Source organism: Bos grunniens, chromosome 24 (assembly GCF_055505025.1).
Source record: "Bos grunniens cultivar Pamir isolate PY7600 chromosome 24, Bosgru_T2T1.0, whole genome shotgun sequence".
In the NCBI taxonomy this organism is placed as follows: Eukaryota; Metazoa; Chordata; class Mammalia; order Artiodactyla; family Bovidae; genus Bos; species Bos grunniens.
This window is the reverse complement of record NC_141188.1, coordinates 45,092,617-45,112,258: the sequence shown is the minus strand read 5'-3', so window position 1 is coordinate 45,112,258 and position 19,642 is coordinate 45,092,617. Positions and strand designations below refer to the sequence as shown.

General features: G+C 41.8%; 2 protein-coding genes across 3 annotated transcripts; one reads left to right on the top strand and one right to left on the bottom strand.

Moving 5' to 3' along the window:
* Positions 1-3,190: 3,190 nt before the first annotated feature.
* LOC147346185 (uncharacterized) lies at positions 3,191-10,635 on the bottom strand. The gene is made up of 4 exons (XM_086372073.1): positions 10,629-10,635; positions 5,801-5,849; positions 4,887-5,557; positions 3,191-3,859 (listed from the first exon to the last, which is right to left on the bottom strand). Exons 1-4 carry the CDS (start codon positions 10,633-10,635, stop codon positions 3,789-3,791), a joined length of 798 nt encoding a protein of 265 aa, XP_086228199.1. The 3' UTR covers positions 3,191-3,788.
* MIMS1 (mitochondrial inner membrane scaffold 1) lies at positions 4,997-19,366 on the top strand. 2 transcript variants are annotated; one of them, XM_086373339.1, is made up of 5 exons: positions 4,997-5,191; positions 5,687-5,831; positions 10,855-11,371; positions 15,220-15,331; positions 17,416-19,366. In XM_086373339.1, the coding sequence occupies exons 3-5, from the start codon at positions 10,896-10,898 to the stop codon at positions 17,647-17,649; spliced, it is 822 nt and encodes a 273-aa protein (XP_086229465.1). In that variant the 5' UTR covers positions 4,997-5,191; positions 5,687-5,831; positions 10,855-10,895; the 3' UTR covers positions 17,650-19,366. The 2 variants fall into 2 exon arrangements, with proteins under 2 accessions (XP_086229465.1, XP_086229464.1); XM_086373338.1 differs by lacking the exon at positions 5,687-5,831.
* The last annotated feature ends 276 nt before the right edge of the window (positions 19,367-19,642 follow it).

Below are 19,642 nucleotides of genomic sequence, written 5' to 3'. Positions count from 1 at the left end.
CTCATCTCAAGGCTTGAGAAGTCTAGTACTCAACAGATGTTGTTGTGCATAGTAACATTCCATTACTATGCACTTGTGGCAACTAAGAACTAAAAGACAGAAGAACCAGAGATCAAATTACCAATATCCACTGGATCATGAGAAAAACAAGAGTTCCAGAAAAACATCTATTTCTGCTTTACTGACTATGCCAAAGCCTTTGACTGTGTGGATCACAATAAACTGTGGAAAATTCTGAAAGAGACAGGAATACCAGACCACCTGATCTGCCTCTTGAGAAACCTGTATGCAGGTCAGGAAGCAACAGTTAGAACTGGACATGGAACAACAGACTGGTTCCAAATAGGAAAAGGAGTACGTCAGGGCTGTATATTGTCACCCTGCTTATTTAACTTACATGCAGAGTACATTATGAGAAATGCTGGGCTGGAAGAAGCACAAGCTGGAATCAAGACTGCTGGGAGAAATATCAATAACCTCAGACATGCAGATGACACCACCCTTATGGCAGAAAGTGAAGAGGAACTAAAGTCTCTTGATGAAAGTGAAAGTGGAGAGTGAAAAAGTTGGCTTAAAGCTCAACATCCAGAAAACTAAGATCATGGCATCTGGTCCCATCACTTCATGGCAAATAGATGGGGCAACAGTGGAAACAGTGGCAGACTTTATTTTTTTGGGCTCCAAAATCACTGCAGATGGTGACTGCAGTCATGAAATTAAAAGACGCTTACTCCCTGGAAGGAAAGTTATGACCAACCTAGATAGCATATTCAAAAGCAGAGACATTACTTTGCCAACAAAGGTCTGTCTAGTCAAGGCTATGGTTTTTCCAGTGGTCATGTATGGATGTGACAGTTGGACTGTGAAGAAGGCTGAGCGTCGAAGAATTGATGCTTTTGAACTGTGGTGTTGGAGAAGACTCTTGAGAGCACCTTGGACTGCAAGGAGATCCAACCAGTCCATTTTAAAGGAGATCAGTCCTGGGTGCTCTTTGGAAGGAATGATGCTAAAGCTGAAACTCCAATACTTTGGCCACCTCATGCGAAGAGTTGACTCGTTGGAAAAGACTCTGATGCTGGGAGGGATTGAGGGCAGGAGGCGACGGGGACGACAGAGGATGAGATGGCTGGATGGCATCACCGACTTGATGGACGTGAGTCTGAGTGATCTCTGGGAGCTGGTGATGGACAGGGAGGCCTGGCATGCTGCAATTCATGGGGTCGCAAAGAGTTGGGACACGACTGAGCGACTGAACTGAACTTAAGAACTAGAAACTATTCCTTTCAATCTGTGTATTTATTTTTTAAAATAAAGTTGTTAGGACACACTTAAATTGTTTGGACTAAACCACTTAGGGAAACTGTTAGGTATTTCTTTTGGCCTAGGGACACTGAAAACCAAGAGCAGGAACAGCATGGGACTAGTAAAATCCTTAGTTTGCAACGGATGTCAGAATCAGGTACAGAGTGAAGAAAGTAGAAAGATGTTTCAAGACCCAGCCTGCTACTTAATGACCATTGTTGTTGTTGAGTCACTAAGTCATGTCCAACTCTGCGACCCCATGGACAGGCTTCCCTATCCTTCACCATCTTCCAGAGTTCAAATTCATGTTCATTGAGTAGATGATGCCATCCAACCATCTCATTCTCTGTCATTCCCTTCTCCTCCTGCATCTTTCCCAGCATCAGGGTCTTTTCCAATGAGTGGGCTCTTCACATTAGGTGGTCAAAGTATCAGAGCTTTAGCGTCAGTCCTTTTAATGAATATTCAGGGTTGATTTCCTTTAGGATTGACTGGTTTGATCTCCTTGCTGTCCAAGGAACTCTACAGGGTCTTCTGCAGCACCACAGTTCGAAAGCATCAATTCTTCGCCACTCAGCCTTCTTTATGGTCCAGCTCTCACATCTATACATGACTACTGGAAAAACCATAGCTTTGACTAGACGGACCTTTGTCAGCAGAGTGATGTCTCTGCTTTTTAATATTCTGTCTAGGTTTGTTATAGCTTTTCTTCCAAGGAGCAAGTGTCTTTTAATTTCATAGCTGCAGACACCATCTGCAATGATTTGGGGGCCCAAGAAAATAAAGTGTGTCACTGTTTCCATTTTTTCCTCATTTGCCATGAAGTGACGGGACCAGATGCCATGATCTTGGTTTTCTTAATGTTGAGTTTTAAGCCAGCTTTTCATTCTCCTCTTTCACCTTCATCAAGAGGCTCTTTAGCTCCTCTTTCCTTTCTGCCATTAGCAGGGTATCATCTGCATATCTGAGGTTGTTGATATTTCTCCTGGCAATCTTGATTCCAGCTTGTGAGTCATCTAGTCTGGCATTTTGCCTTATGTACACTGCACAGAAGTTAAATTAGGGTGACGATATACAGCCTTGACATACTAATTTTCCAATTTTGAACCAGTCCATTGTTCATATCTGGTTCTAATTGTTGCTTCTTGACCTGCACACAGGTTTCTCAGAAGGCAGGTAAGGTGGCCTGGTATTCCCATCTCTTTAAGAATTTCTCACAGTTTGTTTTGATCCTCACAGTCAAAGGCTTCAGCCTAGTCAATAAAGCAGTAGTAGGTATTTTTCCGGAATTCTCTTGCTTTTTTCTATGATCCAACGGATGCTGGCAATTTCATCTCTGGGTCCTTTGCCTTTTCAATTCAGCTTGTACATCTGGAAGTTCTCGGTTCACATACTGTTGAAGCCTAGCTTGAAGGATTTTGAGTATTACTTTGCTAGCATGTGAGTAGCAACTGAGCAGTACTTTGAACATTCTTTCACATTGCCATTCTTTGGGACTGGAATGAAAACTGACCTTTTTCAGTCCTGTGGCCACTGCTGAGTGTTCCAAATTTGCTGACATATTGAGTGCAACACTTTAACAACATCAGCTTTTAGGATTTTAAAGAGCTCAGCTGGAATTCCATTACCTCCACTAGCTTTGCCCCTAGTAATGCTTCCCTGAGGCCCACTTGACTTCATGTTCCAGGATGTCTGGCTCTAGGTTAGTAACCATATTATTGTGATTATCTGAGTCATTAACCTTTTTTGTACAGTTCTGTGTATTCTTGCCACTTCTTTTTAATTAGGTGCCTCTCCTAGGTCCTTACTGTTTCTGTCCTTTATTGCGCCCATCTTTCCATGAAGTGTTCCCTTGGAATCTCTAATTTCCTTGAAGAGATCTCTAGTCTTTCCTATTCTATTGTCTTCCTCTATTTCTTTGTTCACTTACGAAGGTTTTCTTATCTCTCCTTAGTATTGTTTGGACACTGTATTCAGTTAAGTACATCTTTCCTTTTCTCCTTTGCTTTTCGCTTCTCTTCTTTTTTCAGCTATTTGTAAGGCCTCTGTTTAGTCTCTTTCAAATGTTCTCAGGCTTCAGATGAAATGGGAGGGTAAAAAAATAAATGGACAAGAATTTATTAAGCCACTCAACAAGTTCAGTGAAGTACTACAGAGAAGCTCAATAAGGGACTGTGTGAATTAGTCCTCAAGAAGTTGATTCCCCCCCACCCCAGGCTTCTTTTTTTTTTCCGCAGGGAGTGGGGGCTACTCTCTAGTTGTGGTATACCCGCTTCTCATTGCAGTGGCTTCTCTTGTTGTGGAGCATAGGCTTCAGGGTGCCCAGGCTTCAGTAGCTGAGGCACATGGGCTCAGTAGTTATGGTTCCCTGGCTCCAGAGTACAGTCTCAAAAGTTGTGGCACAAGAGCTTAGCCACTTCATGGCATGATGGATATTCCCAGATCAGGGATGGAACTCATGTCTCCTGCGTTGGCAAGCGAATTCTTTACCACTGAGCCACCAGGGAAGGCCAGTCTTCAAGAAGTTTACAACTGATACACGACTTAAAATGTTGGGCTGTATTATTCAAACCAGAGAAGAAAAAGCAAAAGTCGGAAAATTAGTGAGATTCCGCAAATTCAGAACCTGAAAGTTACGAAGTGTTCCAACAGAATAAGAAATAAATTTGTTTAATGGAATGGGTAAAAACAAGAGACTCTAAATCAGGAAGGGTTTCAAGGGCTATTAACTTTCATTGTCCAAGGTTTGAGGTAACAAGATATTAGTAAGTGACAAAACAAGAATTGAATCAAAGAGGAAAAAAATTACCCAGAAACGTAATTTTCTAAATAACTGTTTAAAATGATTATCTAGTAATCATTTTCCTAATAAGGAAATAAAACTGGCTTTAATTTCAAATAAAACGATGTAACTTCTCCCTGGCTATAATTAATTCTCTCTGGAAATGTAGTATCTAAACTCACTATTGAGAATAAAAGTTAATTTATATTTATCTGTGACATTTCCACCAACGAAACGTTCCACAGACAATTCAATCAGAATAAGCGACACAGATTTCCAAACGACCCAACAGATGGGTAAGACTGTGAGAGTCCAAGCTGAGTAATGAGTTAGGTCCCGACACAAAAGGTTTGCCTCTCGGGAACCCTCAGGGAAGGACCGAGTCGACAGGTACAAGAAGGCGCATAAACGACCAAACTTGCCTCTCGGTGATCTGCGCAGCAGTCACACCCGAGGTTCAGGTGTGAGCCCTCCACCGGGTTGAGGGCTGGAGCTCAAGCAGGTGAGCGCTACGCCGGACCGACAGGTGGGCCGATGGATTCCTCGGACTCGAGGACGCACCGAGCCGCCCCAGCACCGCACGGCTCAGGTTCCGGCCCACCACGCAGGGCAGGCGGCCGGCCGCTCCGGCAGACGGCCGGGCCTGAAACGGCTCTCGGACCTCTCGAACCCGGGCTGGGTCCAAGCTGAGGGGCGTCAGCAGCCGCCGAAGTGGCACAGCCAGTGGTTGGAATGCCCCTTCCACCCCGGCGGCCACCGCTACACACAAAGACGTAGCCCAGCGCTGCGACCCCACACTTACCTACCAGCCATCCGCGACTCTGTTTGCGGAAGCGGCGCCACGCCACGCGCGCGCTATGACGCCACTTCCGGAGAGCGCGGGTCGCTTGGCCCGGAATCCCGAGTCCCGGCGTGCCGCGCGCGGCGTGCGGAGGGCGACGGCTCGAAGGGACGCAAGAGCCTGGTTGGAGGGACGGCGTGGCGGGCGGGTGGAAGGCTGGTCGCCTGAGCCCACGGCTTCCGGCGGCCAGACTCACGTTCTGCTGGTCGCTCTGAGGAGTGACGCGGAGGTGTCTCCGAGCGGCTCCTCCGGGCTCAGGTCCTGAGGTAACAGGGGTCGAGGCCTCTGGGGGAGGGGCGGTCGGCGGGGCCTCCTTAGCGTGGTGCGCGGCGCGAGCGCCCCTGGGCGGACAGAGGTCACCCCGCCCTTCGCAGTGGGCCGGTGTCCTGCTAACCCTGTCCGTGGGGCGGTTTTCCAGCCTTTGGCTTGCCCTTCCTAGGACGCCGGTCGGGAGGGGCCGGGAGCCCCCGAGCTCGGACTTGCCTCGGAAGCGCGCGGCGTCCTGCTTCTCGCTGCCTCGCGGGTCGCTCCATTCCGCCGCACTTGGAAGTTCGGCCAGACCTCCCTCGAGAGGGCTGTGCTCGGTCAGCCTCTGGAGGAGCGCGACAGCCCATACATGTTTTTGAGAAACGCTTCAGTGATAGTGTCTGTTGGCTGGACTTTGGTATGGGGTGGTTGGGGAGTCAACTCATTTGGTTCATCCTTCTCCCCCCCGATTTCCACCCGTGTCTCTCGTTCCTGCTTTCCACCCTCTACGCTAGGGTCAAAACTGTGCCTGTGGACTAAGATGGTTGACGCGTTGCGCCTCAGCACTTCCCACCGAGATGGTGTAAAGACGTGATCAGAAATATGTCTTCGATTCTTCGTTACCAAACTTGAGCCCTTTAAAAGCAGCTGTGGAAACAGGTGTGCTGGCCTGCATACCTGTCAGTAGGCGCAGTTACAGCAGCCGGTAGACTTCGCTTGGGGGAAAGCAAGCAGTGTCTGCAGCATGTACTTTAGAATCCAGTCACTTCTAAACTGTGGGCTTTAACCTTTCTGAGGTTGTTGACTATAAACTTTGGCCCAAGAACGAAGCCTGTTTTTAACAAATGAGGATGAGCCATCAATTTCAGATGACTGTATTTTATTATATGCAGTGAGCTAAGTTGAGAATTAACTTCAGTTCATTTTTTTTCGAAGTTGTTTTTATTATTGTACTGATGCATGCATCTTTTAGATCATTACTATCCTCATATCACAAGGTTACTTTGAGTATGTTTGAAAATACTCCATGCATAAAAAATAGACAGTGATCCTTCCAAGAAAGTTTAAGCATCAAACCTAAAAATTCAACTAAACATCTTGTTTATTTTTCTACACATAAATTAGTGGCCTGCCACCGCTGACATCTGTAAAAAATCACTATGACAAACAAAATGTGTCTTTTCTTGCCTGGAGAACTCCATGGACAGAGGAGCCTGGCCTACACTCAAAGGAGTCACAAAGAATCTGACACGACTGAGCAACTAACACTTTCACTTTTTCACTTAAACTGTGATTTAAAAGTACTTGTTACTTTGCACAACACATTGGGGAAATAGGTTTTTCCACATGGCATATTCTTATTTTGATCCTTATTTTATAGTAGATTTTTTGCCCTCCACCTAAAGTTCATTTGCTCTCCAGGTAAAGCAAAGGTATAGTGCTGGAGATTGTGCTATCTACATATTCATGCATTTAGAACTGGGTAATTATGTATCCATATTTGCTGGTTCTGATGCTTAAGTTTCTTAAGAGAGTTGCTACTGTAATTTTACAGAAAATGAGTCTAATTTTGACTTAAGAAATTTTCTCATAAGATTAAAAGCCTCCTAACTGTATTATCCTGGAGAAGGCAATGGCACCCCACTCCAGTACTCTTGCCTGGAAAATCCCATGGACAGAGGAGCCTAGTGGGCTGCAGTCCATGGGGTTGCTAAGAGTTGGACACGACTCAGCAACTTCACTTTCACTTTTCCCTTTCATGCATTGGAGAAGGAAATGGCAACCCACTCCAGTGTTCTTGCCTGGAGAATCCCAGGGATGGGGAAGCCTGGTGGGCTGCCCTCTGTGGGGCCGCACGGAGTTGGACACGACTGAAGCGACTTAGCAGCAGCAGCAACTATATTATCCAGACTCCACCATGAATTGTTGTGCATAAGATATATAGGGGCCTACCTGGTGGCTCAGATGACAGAGAATCTGCCTGCAATGCAGGAGACCTGGGTTAAATTCCTGGGTTGGGAAGATCCCCGTGGAGAATGCAATGGCTACCCACTCTAGTATTCCTGCCTGGAGAATTCCATGGACAGAGGAGCCTGGCAGGATACAGTTCATGGGGTCACAAAGTCAAACACAACTGAGCGACTCACGTTTCACCCTAAGGTGAAGGGCTCTGGGTATTTATGGGATAAAGAATAAAGAAGTAGGGCACTCTGAGATGGCAGGAGGAGTGTAGAGAAAGGTGACTGGAAAGTGGTGTAAGGCAGGATATAGGTGAAATGAATTTAACGATTACTCATTGGTTTCAAGAACAGGAAGAACTCGAGGATAGTAGAGATGGAGGGAGTAAATTATTGTTTAGTCACTAAGTCATGTCTGACTCTTGTGACCCCGTGGATTGCAGCCCACCAGGCTTCTCTATCCATGGGATTTCCCAGGCAAGAATACTGGAATGGGCTGCAATTTCCTACTCCAGGGAGGGAGTAAATGAGCTAAATAAAACCATTGATGTTATTTTTCCCCACTATTGCCTGAGTAATAACTGCTTTTCTGGAAATTGAGTTAAAAGAGTAATAGCTAATAGTCTAGTAGTACCTTTTACTACCTTTATATATTCGAATTCATTTTTAACTTGTACATGATACAGTGGGATTGTTGTTATTATTTTGTTTTATAGATGAGTGGTAAGTAACTTGCCCAAGGTCATGCAGCTGGGAAGTAGTAGTGGGCTAGGTTTTGGATCCAAGCAGCCTGACTCCAAAGACCATGGTTTGTGCATGCTCAGTCATGTTCCACTCTTTGCGACCCTATGGACTGAAACCCGACAGGCTCCTCTGTTCATGGGATTTTCCAGGCAAGAATACTGGAGTGGATTGCCCTTTCCTTCTCCAGGGGATCTTCCAGACACAGGGATGGAACCAGGGTCTCTTGCAACTCCTGCCTTAGCAGGCAGATTCTTTTATCACTGAGCCACGTGGAAAGCCCAGAGACTGTACTGTGCTAATGAAACAGTGCCTATTTAAGGCCAGACTGAGAACTGGAAGTTACCTGGCACATAGTAGATTTTCAGAAAATGTTTTGATATTTCTTACTGCTTGGGTTATTATGTTCAGAGAGAAAACAGCTGGATAAATGTCTTGCTAGCATGTGAACTCTAGCAAGACAGTGATCATCATTTTGTTCAGTGATTTAACCCAGGTGCCTTGAACATAGTGGGATGGTTATGGATGAATGAATCACCTAGAAAGATTTTTCAAAATCTCATTTTTTTTGAAAGGACATACAGGATTTATTTCAACCCATTTATAAGATTTCTTTATATGCTGTTTTGATTATTTGGTCCACTCACCCAGACTGGTTTGGAATTCTCCTGTTTTGTATTAGACTTTCGTCCTTTGAGAGAAAAATGAAGTGGTAACTTGTAATCTTTCTGGTCAAAGGCAAGCAACAAATTCCATAGATACAATCCCTTAAAGTGAGAGCACTCAGAGGTGTGTAATTTTAAGGTGTCATTTCTATTGTAGGGTTGAATATCACATTTTTTGAAACATAAAAATTGTTTTTAAAATGTAGATACAATGTTACAGTTTCCCTGGAATGATAGATACTATTCTTGGAGGTAGGAAAAAGAGGTGGTTGTAGAAGGTATGTTTCTCTAAACAGTTTTGGAAGAACTGTTCATTCCTCCAGTTCACTCAACCAAAGTGTCCCTATTGAAATTGTATTGCCTTTTTTTGAGCACATAAGATATCATTGTTTAAAAGGTTTTTACTGTAGTAGAAAGTAAAGATTTGGTTGAGAAATCTATAAGCTTGTATGTGTGGTGAGTAGCTTCGTCAACTAAACCTGGCTATGGATGGCTTCCCTGGTAGTTCATTAATAAAGAATCTGCCTGCTAAGGCAGGTAGACGTGGCTTTGATCCCTGGGTCAGAAGATCCCCTGGAGAAGAAAATGGCAAGCCAATATTCTTGCCGGGAAAAATCCCGTGAACAGAGAAGCCTGGTGGTCGCAGAGAGTTGGACAAGACTGAGCAACTTAACAAGAGATCTGGCTATCAGTTCAGTTCAGTCACTCAGTCGTGTCCGACTCTTTGCAACTCCACGGACAGCAGCACACCAGGCCTCCCTGTCCATTACCTACTCCTGGAGCTTACTCAGACTCATGTCCATAGAGTCAGTAATGCCATCCAGCCATCTCATCCTCTGTCATCCCCTTCTCCTGCCTTCAATCTTTCCCAGCATCAGGGTCTTTTCCAATGAGTCAGTTCTTTGCATCAGGTGTCCAGAGTATTGGAGTTTCAGCTTCAGCATCAGTCCTTCCAATGAATATTCAGGACTGATTTCCTTTAGGATGGACTGGTTGGATCTCCTTGCAGTCCAAGGGACTCACAGTTCAGTCTAAATTTCAAACTGAGGCATCTCAAGAAGAAAAAAAAATTCTCAAGACTGTGGCATCAGTTCTTGTCTGAGTTTCCAGCCTGCAAATCTACCCTACACATATCAAATGTGTAGCCCCCACAGTTGTGTGAGCTAGTTCCTTAACATAAACATGTATCTATTTAAACAACCTTATAATAGATACCCAATAGATAGAAATATCTATCTAGATAGAGATAAGCCAAAAAATAGGTGCGTGCCTGTTAAGTCGCTTCAGTCATGTCTGACTCTGTGTGACCCTATGGACTGTAGCCTACCAGGTTTCTCTGCCCATGGGATTCTCCAGGCAAGAATATTGGACTGGGTTGCCATTTCCTCCTTTAGGGGACCTTCCCAACCCAGGAATCGAACCTGCATCTCTGTGTCTCCTGCATTGGCAGGCAGGTTCTTTACCACTAGCGCCACCTGGGAAGCCCTATAGAGATAGGTAGATAAACATCTGTTTTTTCCTGTTGTTTCAATATCTCTGGAGAACCCTTCTGATTCATATTTTGGTACTAAGAGTGATTCTAAAGGAACAGAATTGTAAGGATGAATTTTCTGAATTGGTTATGGTGTTCCTGGAATTGGTGCTCTAATCTGATTATAGACTTAAAAGCACTCTTCACTATTTTCAGTGGTAAAGAAGGCACTGTAGCCCATGATGTGATGTGACAATAGAGATATGCAAGATATCACCACTGGATACCACTACTCAGATACTTAACAAAAGACCAGGTTCTGGATGACCATGTATTAGAAGATTTAAAGCATTTTTGCCAAATAAACAAGTATAATGAGACTGATTGGTTATTCTGTTTTCAGAGAAGGGGGATGTGGAGAGTGATGAATTCAGGTCTTGAAATTCCCATCTCAAGTCCAGTCTAAGAGATAATTGCACAGAATTATGACCCCAAAACATTACAGCCCAACTCTTTTACTTCCAGATCTGATTTTCCTGTTATATTACACTACTTGTTTGTAGAATGAGAGAAGCCCTGCAGGTATCCCTTTTGTAGCAATAAAACAGCCCTGAAACCTTACCCTTCATGATGTCTGCTGCCGTGGTTTACTGTATCATATTTAAATGATGTGTTTTAATGAAATTTTAAAATTGTGGTATATTAGAACTATATACCTTAACATTAATTTCTGTGGATTTGGTAACAGTGTCTGTCTTTTAACTTCCTAATAGTTAACAATTTGTGTTTAAGTGGATTGGTTTACAATGGAAATCTATGTACAATCTAATTTTTTTTTTTTAATCTAGTGTCTATAGAAGCTGAGGTCCATCAATCTCCATTCTTCAAAATGCAATGGAATGTACCAAAGACTGTATTCCGACTGGCACATAGGACGTGCATGGAACCACATAAAGCCGGTCTTTTGGGACACTGTCAAAACATGAAGGGACCATTACTTTTGTATACCTTGGAATCCAGAGTGGTTGTGGTACAAGGCCCTCAGAAACGGTGGCTGCACTTACCCACTGCCCAGTGTGTTGCAAAGGAAAGGAAGCCATTCACTGCTGTTCAATCCCAACCAGGGGTCTTTCACCATAAACAGTGGGAGCAGGATATCTTATCCAAGAGAGTTCTGTCATCCAGTGCCACGTCCTCAGGACCTCCCTCCGAAAAAAAAGAAGACCCTGATCCGTTACAAGACAGATCTATTAGTCTTTATCAACGGTTTAAGAAAACATTTAGACAGTATGGAAAAGTTTTGATTCCAGTGCATCTAATAACTTCTGCTGTTTGGTTTGGAACATTTTACTATGCAGCCATGAAGTAAGTTTCTGCTTGATTGAGCCTGTTTTATCAGAATGTTAATTATACTAATGAAAGCCTTTAAATAGTTTTTTAAATGCTTTAATGTCTTTAACTGATAGAGGATGACTTTTTCATAGCTGTTTTCCACATTTTAATAACAATAGCTAACATTTGCTTACTATGTACAGCAGATATTATACTAAAATTTTTGTTAACTGTATCATCTTATTTAATTCTCAGAGCAACCATATGAAATAGGTAATGTAATTATACACATCTTATTAAGTAGAGAGCAGATTAAACAAGAATAAGTCAAAATAACTTAGTTTTTCCCCAGAATAACTCAGTCTGATTTCAAATCTTAATCACTGTGCTCGTGTCCCATCAGCATCTAGGATAGCACAGAAATAAAATAACCGATTCCAAAAATTTGACAGCACCATAAGTTAGCTTTGTATTTAAATAAGATATTGCTAAAAGTGCTAATCACTGTGAAAAGAACTTATTTTGCCACATGTATGATTTTGGTTGGAAATTAGTAAGATTTTTACAAAGCCTGACTTGTATCTGTTGTAGACACAAAAATGAACAAGTTATAGACTTATACCTTAATGTTACATCTGATGAATGTCAAGGTAAAGTCTTTTGTTCTGATCGGAAGTTGATTTGTTGTGCACTTAAAACATAGAATTTCTAAATATACCTTTCTTGATAAATATTGTTACTTTCTTTTAAAGTGAGTTGTGTTATTCACATTGTTTTAGGAGCAGGAGTTTCATGTACAAGCCAGATTCCCTATGATTTCCAGTTTGTTTCTGCCACCAGCAGAACTGGGTGTGCCAGCGTGTGCCTGTTCCCTGAGTGCTGTGTGGCTTTTCTTGCTGTGGCCTGGGTGTGACCAAGCGGGCAGCGTGCTCATCATCTGCAGGCGACGAGATGCACAGTGAAGACCATTTTGATGTTTTCGGGAACTCCCCTAGTGGGTTTAGAATTATTCTATACTTTCCAAAAGACTGCTGATTTTCAGTTTGGGGTTATATTTAATGTTTGATAGGTATTAAGTATTATAAAGCTCACTTGTTGGAAAGAGCTTATCCTTTACTAAATTAAAAGATGATGGAATGGAGACTCTTCTTAGGAAACACAAGTCTAGAAATGTTTCTTTGCCAGTGTTCTAAAAAGGATTATTTTTAATCTGTGTGATGCTATTTTGTTTCTTTTAGTATCTTTCTGTGCGTTTCTGTTCTTGTTACTCAGTTACTTCCTTCTTCATTGTGTATCATTTTCTTTAACAGTTGTTCCTTTCTTTGCAGAGATTTTGTATGTGCATTTTATGGAGTTACCTTTTTGTTTATTAATGACATTTTCTGGACATGTGTAATATAGAAATCTTCAGAACTGCATGTAGTTTTTTAATGGAGCCTAAAATTGTGTACCATTTTACATAAAAATTTCATAGGCATTCATTTCTTCTATTTAATGAATGGCTTTCTACATACCAAATTTTCTTTTTGGAGCCATTGAGAATTTTTCTGATTTGGTTTTGTGACTGATGATGAGTTTCTTCCTTGTTTCTTTTGCCTTCCCTACGTTGCTTTTAATAAGCATTCAGCCTCCTGACCTGAGGGGGAGAAATTTAATTAATTGAATATGAGATTCTTATTTGGACTATTAAGAGTACTTTTTTCCCATTTATTTTTCCTTGCTTTCAGTAAAGAAGTTCTATAACCAAAAAATTAGACCCTGAAATAATCTAGTGATGTTAATTTATTAGGCTTTAAAGTCCTATCCCTCATCCACCACCACCTACCTTTGGCTTTCTGTCAGCATGGAAATTTGTTTGCCAGACCCAGCTCTATTGCCCAGCCATGACTGCTGGTCCAGTTCTGTTACAGCATCACATAGCTCAGTTACATTAGGTAGGATGTGTTGCTTTCCAGAACAGCCCTTAATGTTTTTGTTAGATCCTTAACACTTGAGAAATTAAGTCAGTTTGTTCTAAGGGAAGTCATACTTAGAAAATATTAGTGTATGTTTGAATGGCAGTAAATCTTAACTGTGTAATCTTTGAGATGATTTTATTGTAATGTTGGAGTTGTGTTAAATACAGGTTTTCGATTCAGCCAACTAGATGCTGGGTTTATCTGATTTGATTTTAGCTGATCAAAAAGTTCTCTGATCTCCTAGTATTATATTGTGAGATCAGAGAGGGACAACTTTTCCCAGTTAAACAAATTAATTTTTAATGTTAAAAATAAACTAGGAGATTACAACCAGTATAATAATAATGAATCCAGGCTGTTCCCTTTCTTTATTATAAAGAGCAAGAATACTTGTACAGAGGAGTAACCTGTAGACCAGACCTTAACCACAAGTCAGACTCACATCAGGGATGGGACTGACTGATCCTGGGGCTCCTGCTTTGATGCTCTGACGGCACAGAATCAGCTCTGCAGCTTTCTTGTCAGGAAACATTTACCCCAAATCTAATCATGAGCAAACAATCAGACAAATTCAAGTTGGGGGGCTGTTCTACCACATGAATGGCCCAGGAGCTTCAAAAGTCTCAGCGTCAAAAAAAGACACCCTGCCTTCCTCCTCAACAGAATATGCTGGGTAGCACTTCTGGAGAAAAACTGGAAAACACGGAGAAGATAGTGATAAGGGACATGGGACAATACAGGGAATTTTAACATTAAATAATGTACTGTTGTATTAACTATATACTATCCTATATGTTAAGTTTCCTGTGATGATTGTGCTTATGAAGGAGAAGCACAGAATGAGAACCTTGTCATTTAAGGGTGAAAGCAGAACAGCTGCAAAACTACTGGGTTGATCAGAAAGTTTGGGTTTTCTGCAATGTTTTGGAAACATTTGGCTAACCCAGTACGGATAATGAGGGAGAGAGCAGGAGAGCACAAATATGTCAGCGTGGCAAACTCAACACTCAGGGAAACTAAAAAGCAATTAGGGTTTACCAGCTAGATTAGCAGAGAAGGCAATGATACCCCACTCCAGTACTCTTGCCTGGAAAATCCCTTGGACGGAGGAGCCTGGTGGGCTGCAGTCCACGGGGTCACTAAGAGTCAGACACGACTGAGCAACTTCACTTTCACTTTTCACTTTCATGCATTGGAGAAGGACATGGCAACCCACTCCAGTGTTCTTGCCTGGAGAATCCCAGGGACGGGGGAGCCTGGTGGGCTGCCGTCTATGGGGTCGCACAGAGTTGGACACGACTGAAGCGACTTAGCAGCAGCAGCAGCTGCAGCTAGATTAGAAACTATATCTGCCTTCTCTCCCTCCCTTCAAAAATTTCTTGTAGTTTATGGTAATTGCTTCTTCAGGTGCCTTCTGAGCCTGATAGTAGAAGCATCTTTTTAGAATCATTGAAGTTTTATCAAACCCATAGAATCATTTATTCTTTGCATAATAACACAGTAAGTGATGTTATTAATATCCCTTGCTTTTATGGTAATAGTGTAGTTTGACATGTAATTTTAGAGATGAAAATTAGGTCTTAAAAGTTTGAGTTGGATCATTCTAAGTAACTAAAGATTCCAAGATCAGGTGAATGATTCTGATCCTTTTTTCTCAGGTTACCTAGTGCTATTAATTTTGCTCTGATAAATGATTCTATTTTTTCAGTGTGCTAATGAGGGATGTCCATGAGCAGGAGCTGTGAACAGTGGGATGCTGGTGTTCATGCACGTTGTTCCTTTAGAGTGAAGTTAGAGTGTGCTTGGTGATGCAGAACTGACTTTTAAACAAAAATTTGGTTTTGATGTTTTCAGGTAATCTTTTGAAAATAATTACCCCCAAAAGTTTATATACATATAAATTACTTTCTGTTTCTTTCTTAGAGGAGTGAATGTCGTTCCTTTTCTAGAACTTATTGGGTTACCTGACAGTATAGTGAACATTCTGAAAAATTCCCAGAGTGGAAATGCACTAACAGCATATGCCCTGTTTAAGGTAGGTACTGCTGTGGGTGGATGGCGCCTCACACTGAACCTTCATAACACTACCTGCCTGTTCCCAGGCTTACCTTTATAACTTAGTGTATTTCATCTCTTATATGTCTATTGACTAAAAGTAAAATATACATTTTTTAAGGGTAAATAAAATGATGGCTAAGGAAGAAGAGCCCTAAGAATACGTAGGTTGTTCACAGCCTTCTGTGCTGAGACACATGTGAGACTAATGAATTCCTAGCAAGCAGGTCATCTCTGACATTTCTCCTACTGATAGTACATTAATTTTCCTTAATCAGAGATCCATATGCCATCTGACATATTAGTGAAATTTAGCATTTATTTTACTGTTTATAATAGTTCATCTTCCTAGAAAGTAAAATAGTAAAGTTTAAATCAAACTGATTTCTGTGATAAACCTTAGACTTAGTTGTTGATGTTACATATATTTCATTTGTTCATTGTTTTTACAACTGTTGTCTAGATTCAGACAATGACATCTTTGTAAATAGTTTTTATACTTGTGGTTATTTTGGAAGACTCATTGTAAATTGTGGAGTTTAGCTATATTAATGTAGTTTTTCTCAACTGACAAAAAATTATGAGGTTCTTTGTAGCTTTATTCTAAGAAACCAGGTAGAAAACATTGGGAAACTAGATGTTAATTTATCTTTGTTATAAAAATACATAGAATTATAGGTTTATAGTAGTACTTTAATCCTCATTAAAGTCCTCTGAAATACTGGATTTCTTATATGATAATTTTGACTATAGGCCTAAAGCTTAATTGCTGAGTTTTTCAACATTAAAACTTATTGAATTCATAAATTATCAATTTATGAATTTGCAGTTTGTGTAGTTTAACCTTAATAAATCTAGCTGTCCTGATGGTTTAAACCATGTCCCTAATTATAACTGTTTCTTATCCCATACTCTCATATCACAGTCTGTGTGTGTCTTCTTTTCTGAATGTCTGTTGTCTTTGCTCATGAGTGCCTAGGGGTTCAGAGTTCTGTCTTCTTGTGCTGCGTTTCCCGTGCTGGTGCTGTGCTCTGAAGGAGCATCAGTGCTCAGTGCCTGCTGGTCTGCTTAGAATTGAAACACGAGGCTGGCACGCAGGTGGGCTGATGTCAGCAGTGGCTCTACTCAACGTTCCTCTGGGAGGAGGGAGGTGTGAATTGTCCACTTGGGGTTTCCTGTAACCTGACTTCTCAGGTAGAACAGCAGATAGGGAGGATCCTTGCCTCAGAATGTGATGCAGCCTCTGCTGTTACAGTTCTCCCTTTGAACCAATTAGTCTACTAGTTAGTTCGGGACTAACCTCTGGTCAGTTGACCTGTACTTGTCTCCTGCATGTGTGCCATTTTACCATTTGTTTGCCTCACAAAGTTCCTGGTTGGGATTCCAGACTCAGTGTGGACTGTAATGATAAAGTATCATAAAGCCTGGAGAAGTTAAAGAAAAGAGATTTACAAGTGAAACTAAACTCCATGAAGAACAAACATTTGGCTCGTGTTTGCCCCTCAGTTTGGTATAGTATGTGCAGGTTGATAGGGTTTCTGAGAACGGAAATGCATATGCCTTTGTTGTCGGAGGGTCCTGAGCTCTCACTGATTTCCGGGCTTCTGCCCCCAGGTTCATTAGCATGTGGGGTACAAACTGTGGTGCTGCTACTGTGTATGTTCTCTGATCCTAGGTCAGTGTCTAGGTGACAGATACTTATGGAATGTTAGGAGGGAAAACCATATAGCATGTAACTGTTTTACCCTTGTGAAGCAATAAAGTAATTGATAGTTATTACCAAGAGTTTTAATTTTACACTATTTTTGCTTATGTGTGCTCAGTAGTGTCCGACTCTTTGCGACCCCATGGACTGTGTGGCCTGCCAGGCACCTCTGTCCATGGGATTGTCTCAGCAAGAATACTGGAGTGGGTTGCCATTTCCTCCTCCAGGGGATCTTCCTGACACAGAGATGTGGAACCGGCGTCACCTGCATTGCAGGCGGAGTCTTTACCACTGAGCCAGCCAGTTTTTGCTTAAGATGGTAGTTATAATCAGTACTAAACTGTCTCGTTTTCCTGCAGATTGCAACGCCTGCGCGGTACACTGTAACTCTGGGGGGGACCTCCTTCACTGTGAAGTATCTGCGTAGCCGGGGCTATATGTCGACACCACCCCCCGTGAAGGAGTACCTGCAAGACAAGATGGAGGAAACAAAGGAGCTCCTCACAGAGAAGATGGAAGAGACAAAGGACAGACTCACTGAAAAACTGCAAGAAACCAAAGGAAAGGTTTCTCTTAAGAAAAAAGTGGAATAGGGTGCCTTATATACCAGGTTTTAGACAGTTCTTGCACTTGAACCTTTGGAGACTATGGACAAAGGTACATGCTCTTGATTTTTTTTTTTTTTGTTAGCAGCCTAAATATAGCAGTTCTCTTGAGTTAAAGAACTGAGATAACTTTAAACATTACTAGAGAAAAAATGAACCCAGTATAAGAATTTCATGGCAGTAGCAGCATTAAGCAGTGGTCCATGTCTTCAGTCATCCTTGCTTTGGACTTAGTTGCAGCTGCTGACTCCTTGAATAGCTGGTGTGTGGCTGTAAGCAGATTTAACACTGGATCTTCATCTTTATTATTCACTGAGGCTTTAACTGTGTTCAGTTCTCAATGTGGAGACAAAGGATTATCATCAGAACTGCCTGTGAATAAGAGGATATGTAGTCCTTCTGTGAAGACTATATAATGGTTACATACCAGTTAAAATGTAGACTTCAAATGAAGAAAACTGAATGAAAGTTGAGTCATATATATGTAAATAAGATGTATGGTTACATGTAAATGAAAAATCGACCCTTTAAAAATGACTTTTACCTGAAGCTTGTCATAATCAAATTTTTAAGCAAATCTGTGTGGCCATAGCACTTTGTCACCCAGCACATAAAACTCTTGTTATTCCTACATCATGTCCTCTCCAGCCGATCTCTCAGAGGAAAAGAGGAATCATTATACCTGAAGTTTATAGTGGGGATCAAATTCCCACAGCAGTGCCTGGAGCTTGTGTTCTTAGCAGTGCAGTTCTGGGAGGGTGGGGCCTTCATGTCCCTGCCATCTGGTCTCCACCTGCCAGAGTCGGGCTTGATTCCATCATGGAGTACCATTTAAGATTATAAATGCTGTTTGCTCCTTGCATTGAAACATTCTTACTTGAATATTTTAATTAATTTTTTTTAAATAGCAAAGCTATCATTAAAACCAGCTTGAAATGAAATTCAGTCATGGTCAGATGTGACAGAGTGAGTGTGATTCCTTTTGCTCTGACTGCCTTTACTCCAGTTCTAACCTTAGAATTGAAAGTGGGAACGGCCTCTTTCTAGCTTGTCTGTTGTGAGTGATCTGATTCAGTGAGAGGATGCCAGAGGGATTGCCAGAAATAGTCCCACAGGCATCACCGTCACTTCGTGTGCCAGAGTGGCCAAATTTAGAGAATATTTTGAAGGGAAAAAATGTTTACATTTGATATGTCTCTTGTGTTGGATATGCTGTGGTGACTCTTCTTGGTGGGGGAGGGCAGAGTATGAAGGGGCAGAACTCACTCTGCCATATGCAGGGTTCATCAGGCAGGATGGTTTATCTGCTAATGCAGATCAAATGTGTGATTCCAAATTGACAGCCCTTTTTCAAATCCAGACACAGTGAACCTGTTTTAACTTATTAAATAATTCACATCTTCTGAATGTTAAATGCTGAGATAGATATTAACAAATTTCTTGTTTATTTTTAGTCACTGAGACTGCCTGGTTTAAAATCATGTGTTAAATGAAACTTTTTTTTTACTTTTCACGTTGCATAGGGCATGTTTTCCAATGAGGATAAATCGTGGGTCTAAGAAGCTGCATTTCCACCTTTGGTTCAGTCCAGTGGAGATCTGCTGCCATCCAGTCTCATAACTCTGTTGTGTTTATTCAATTGCAGAAAGTGAGACACTGGGGAATGCTTTGAAATTCTCTAGTAAAATGTTCTCTGAAGGTGTAAGAAGTTCTTTTATCATATTTGGTATCAGGAATACTTGATCTTGTCAAACACTGCTGCTCTCATCTTGCCAACCTAGTCCTTAAGGAAAGCTACAGAGAGCCTAAAGGGGGACCCCTGGAGTGTCTATGTGGAGTGTTTGTAGCAGGCCAGTAGCACATAGTGGGCACTGAGTTAAATTATCCAGAGTGTGTATGTGTGGTAAGTATCACGACCCATTTCATTTACAATAAGCCTTAAACTTGCTGTGTCTGGTGTGTGCATCTGTTTTTAAATAGG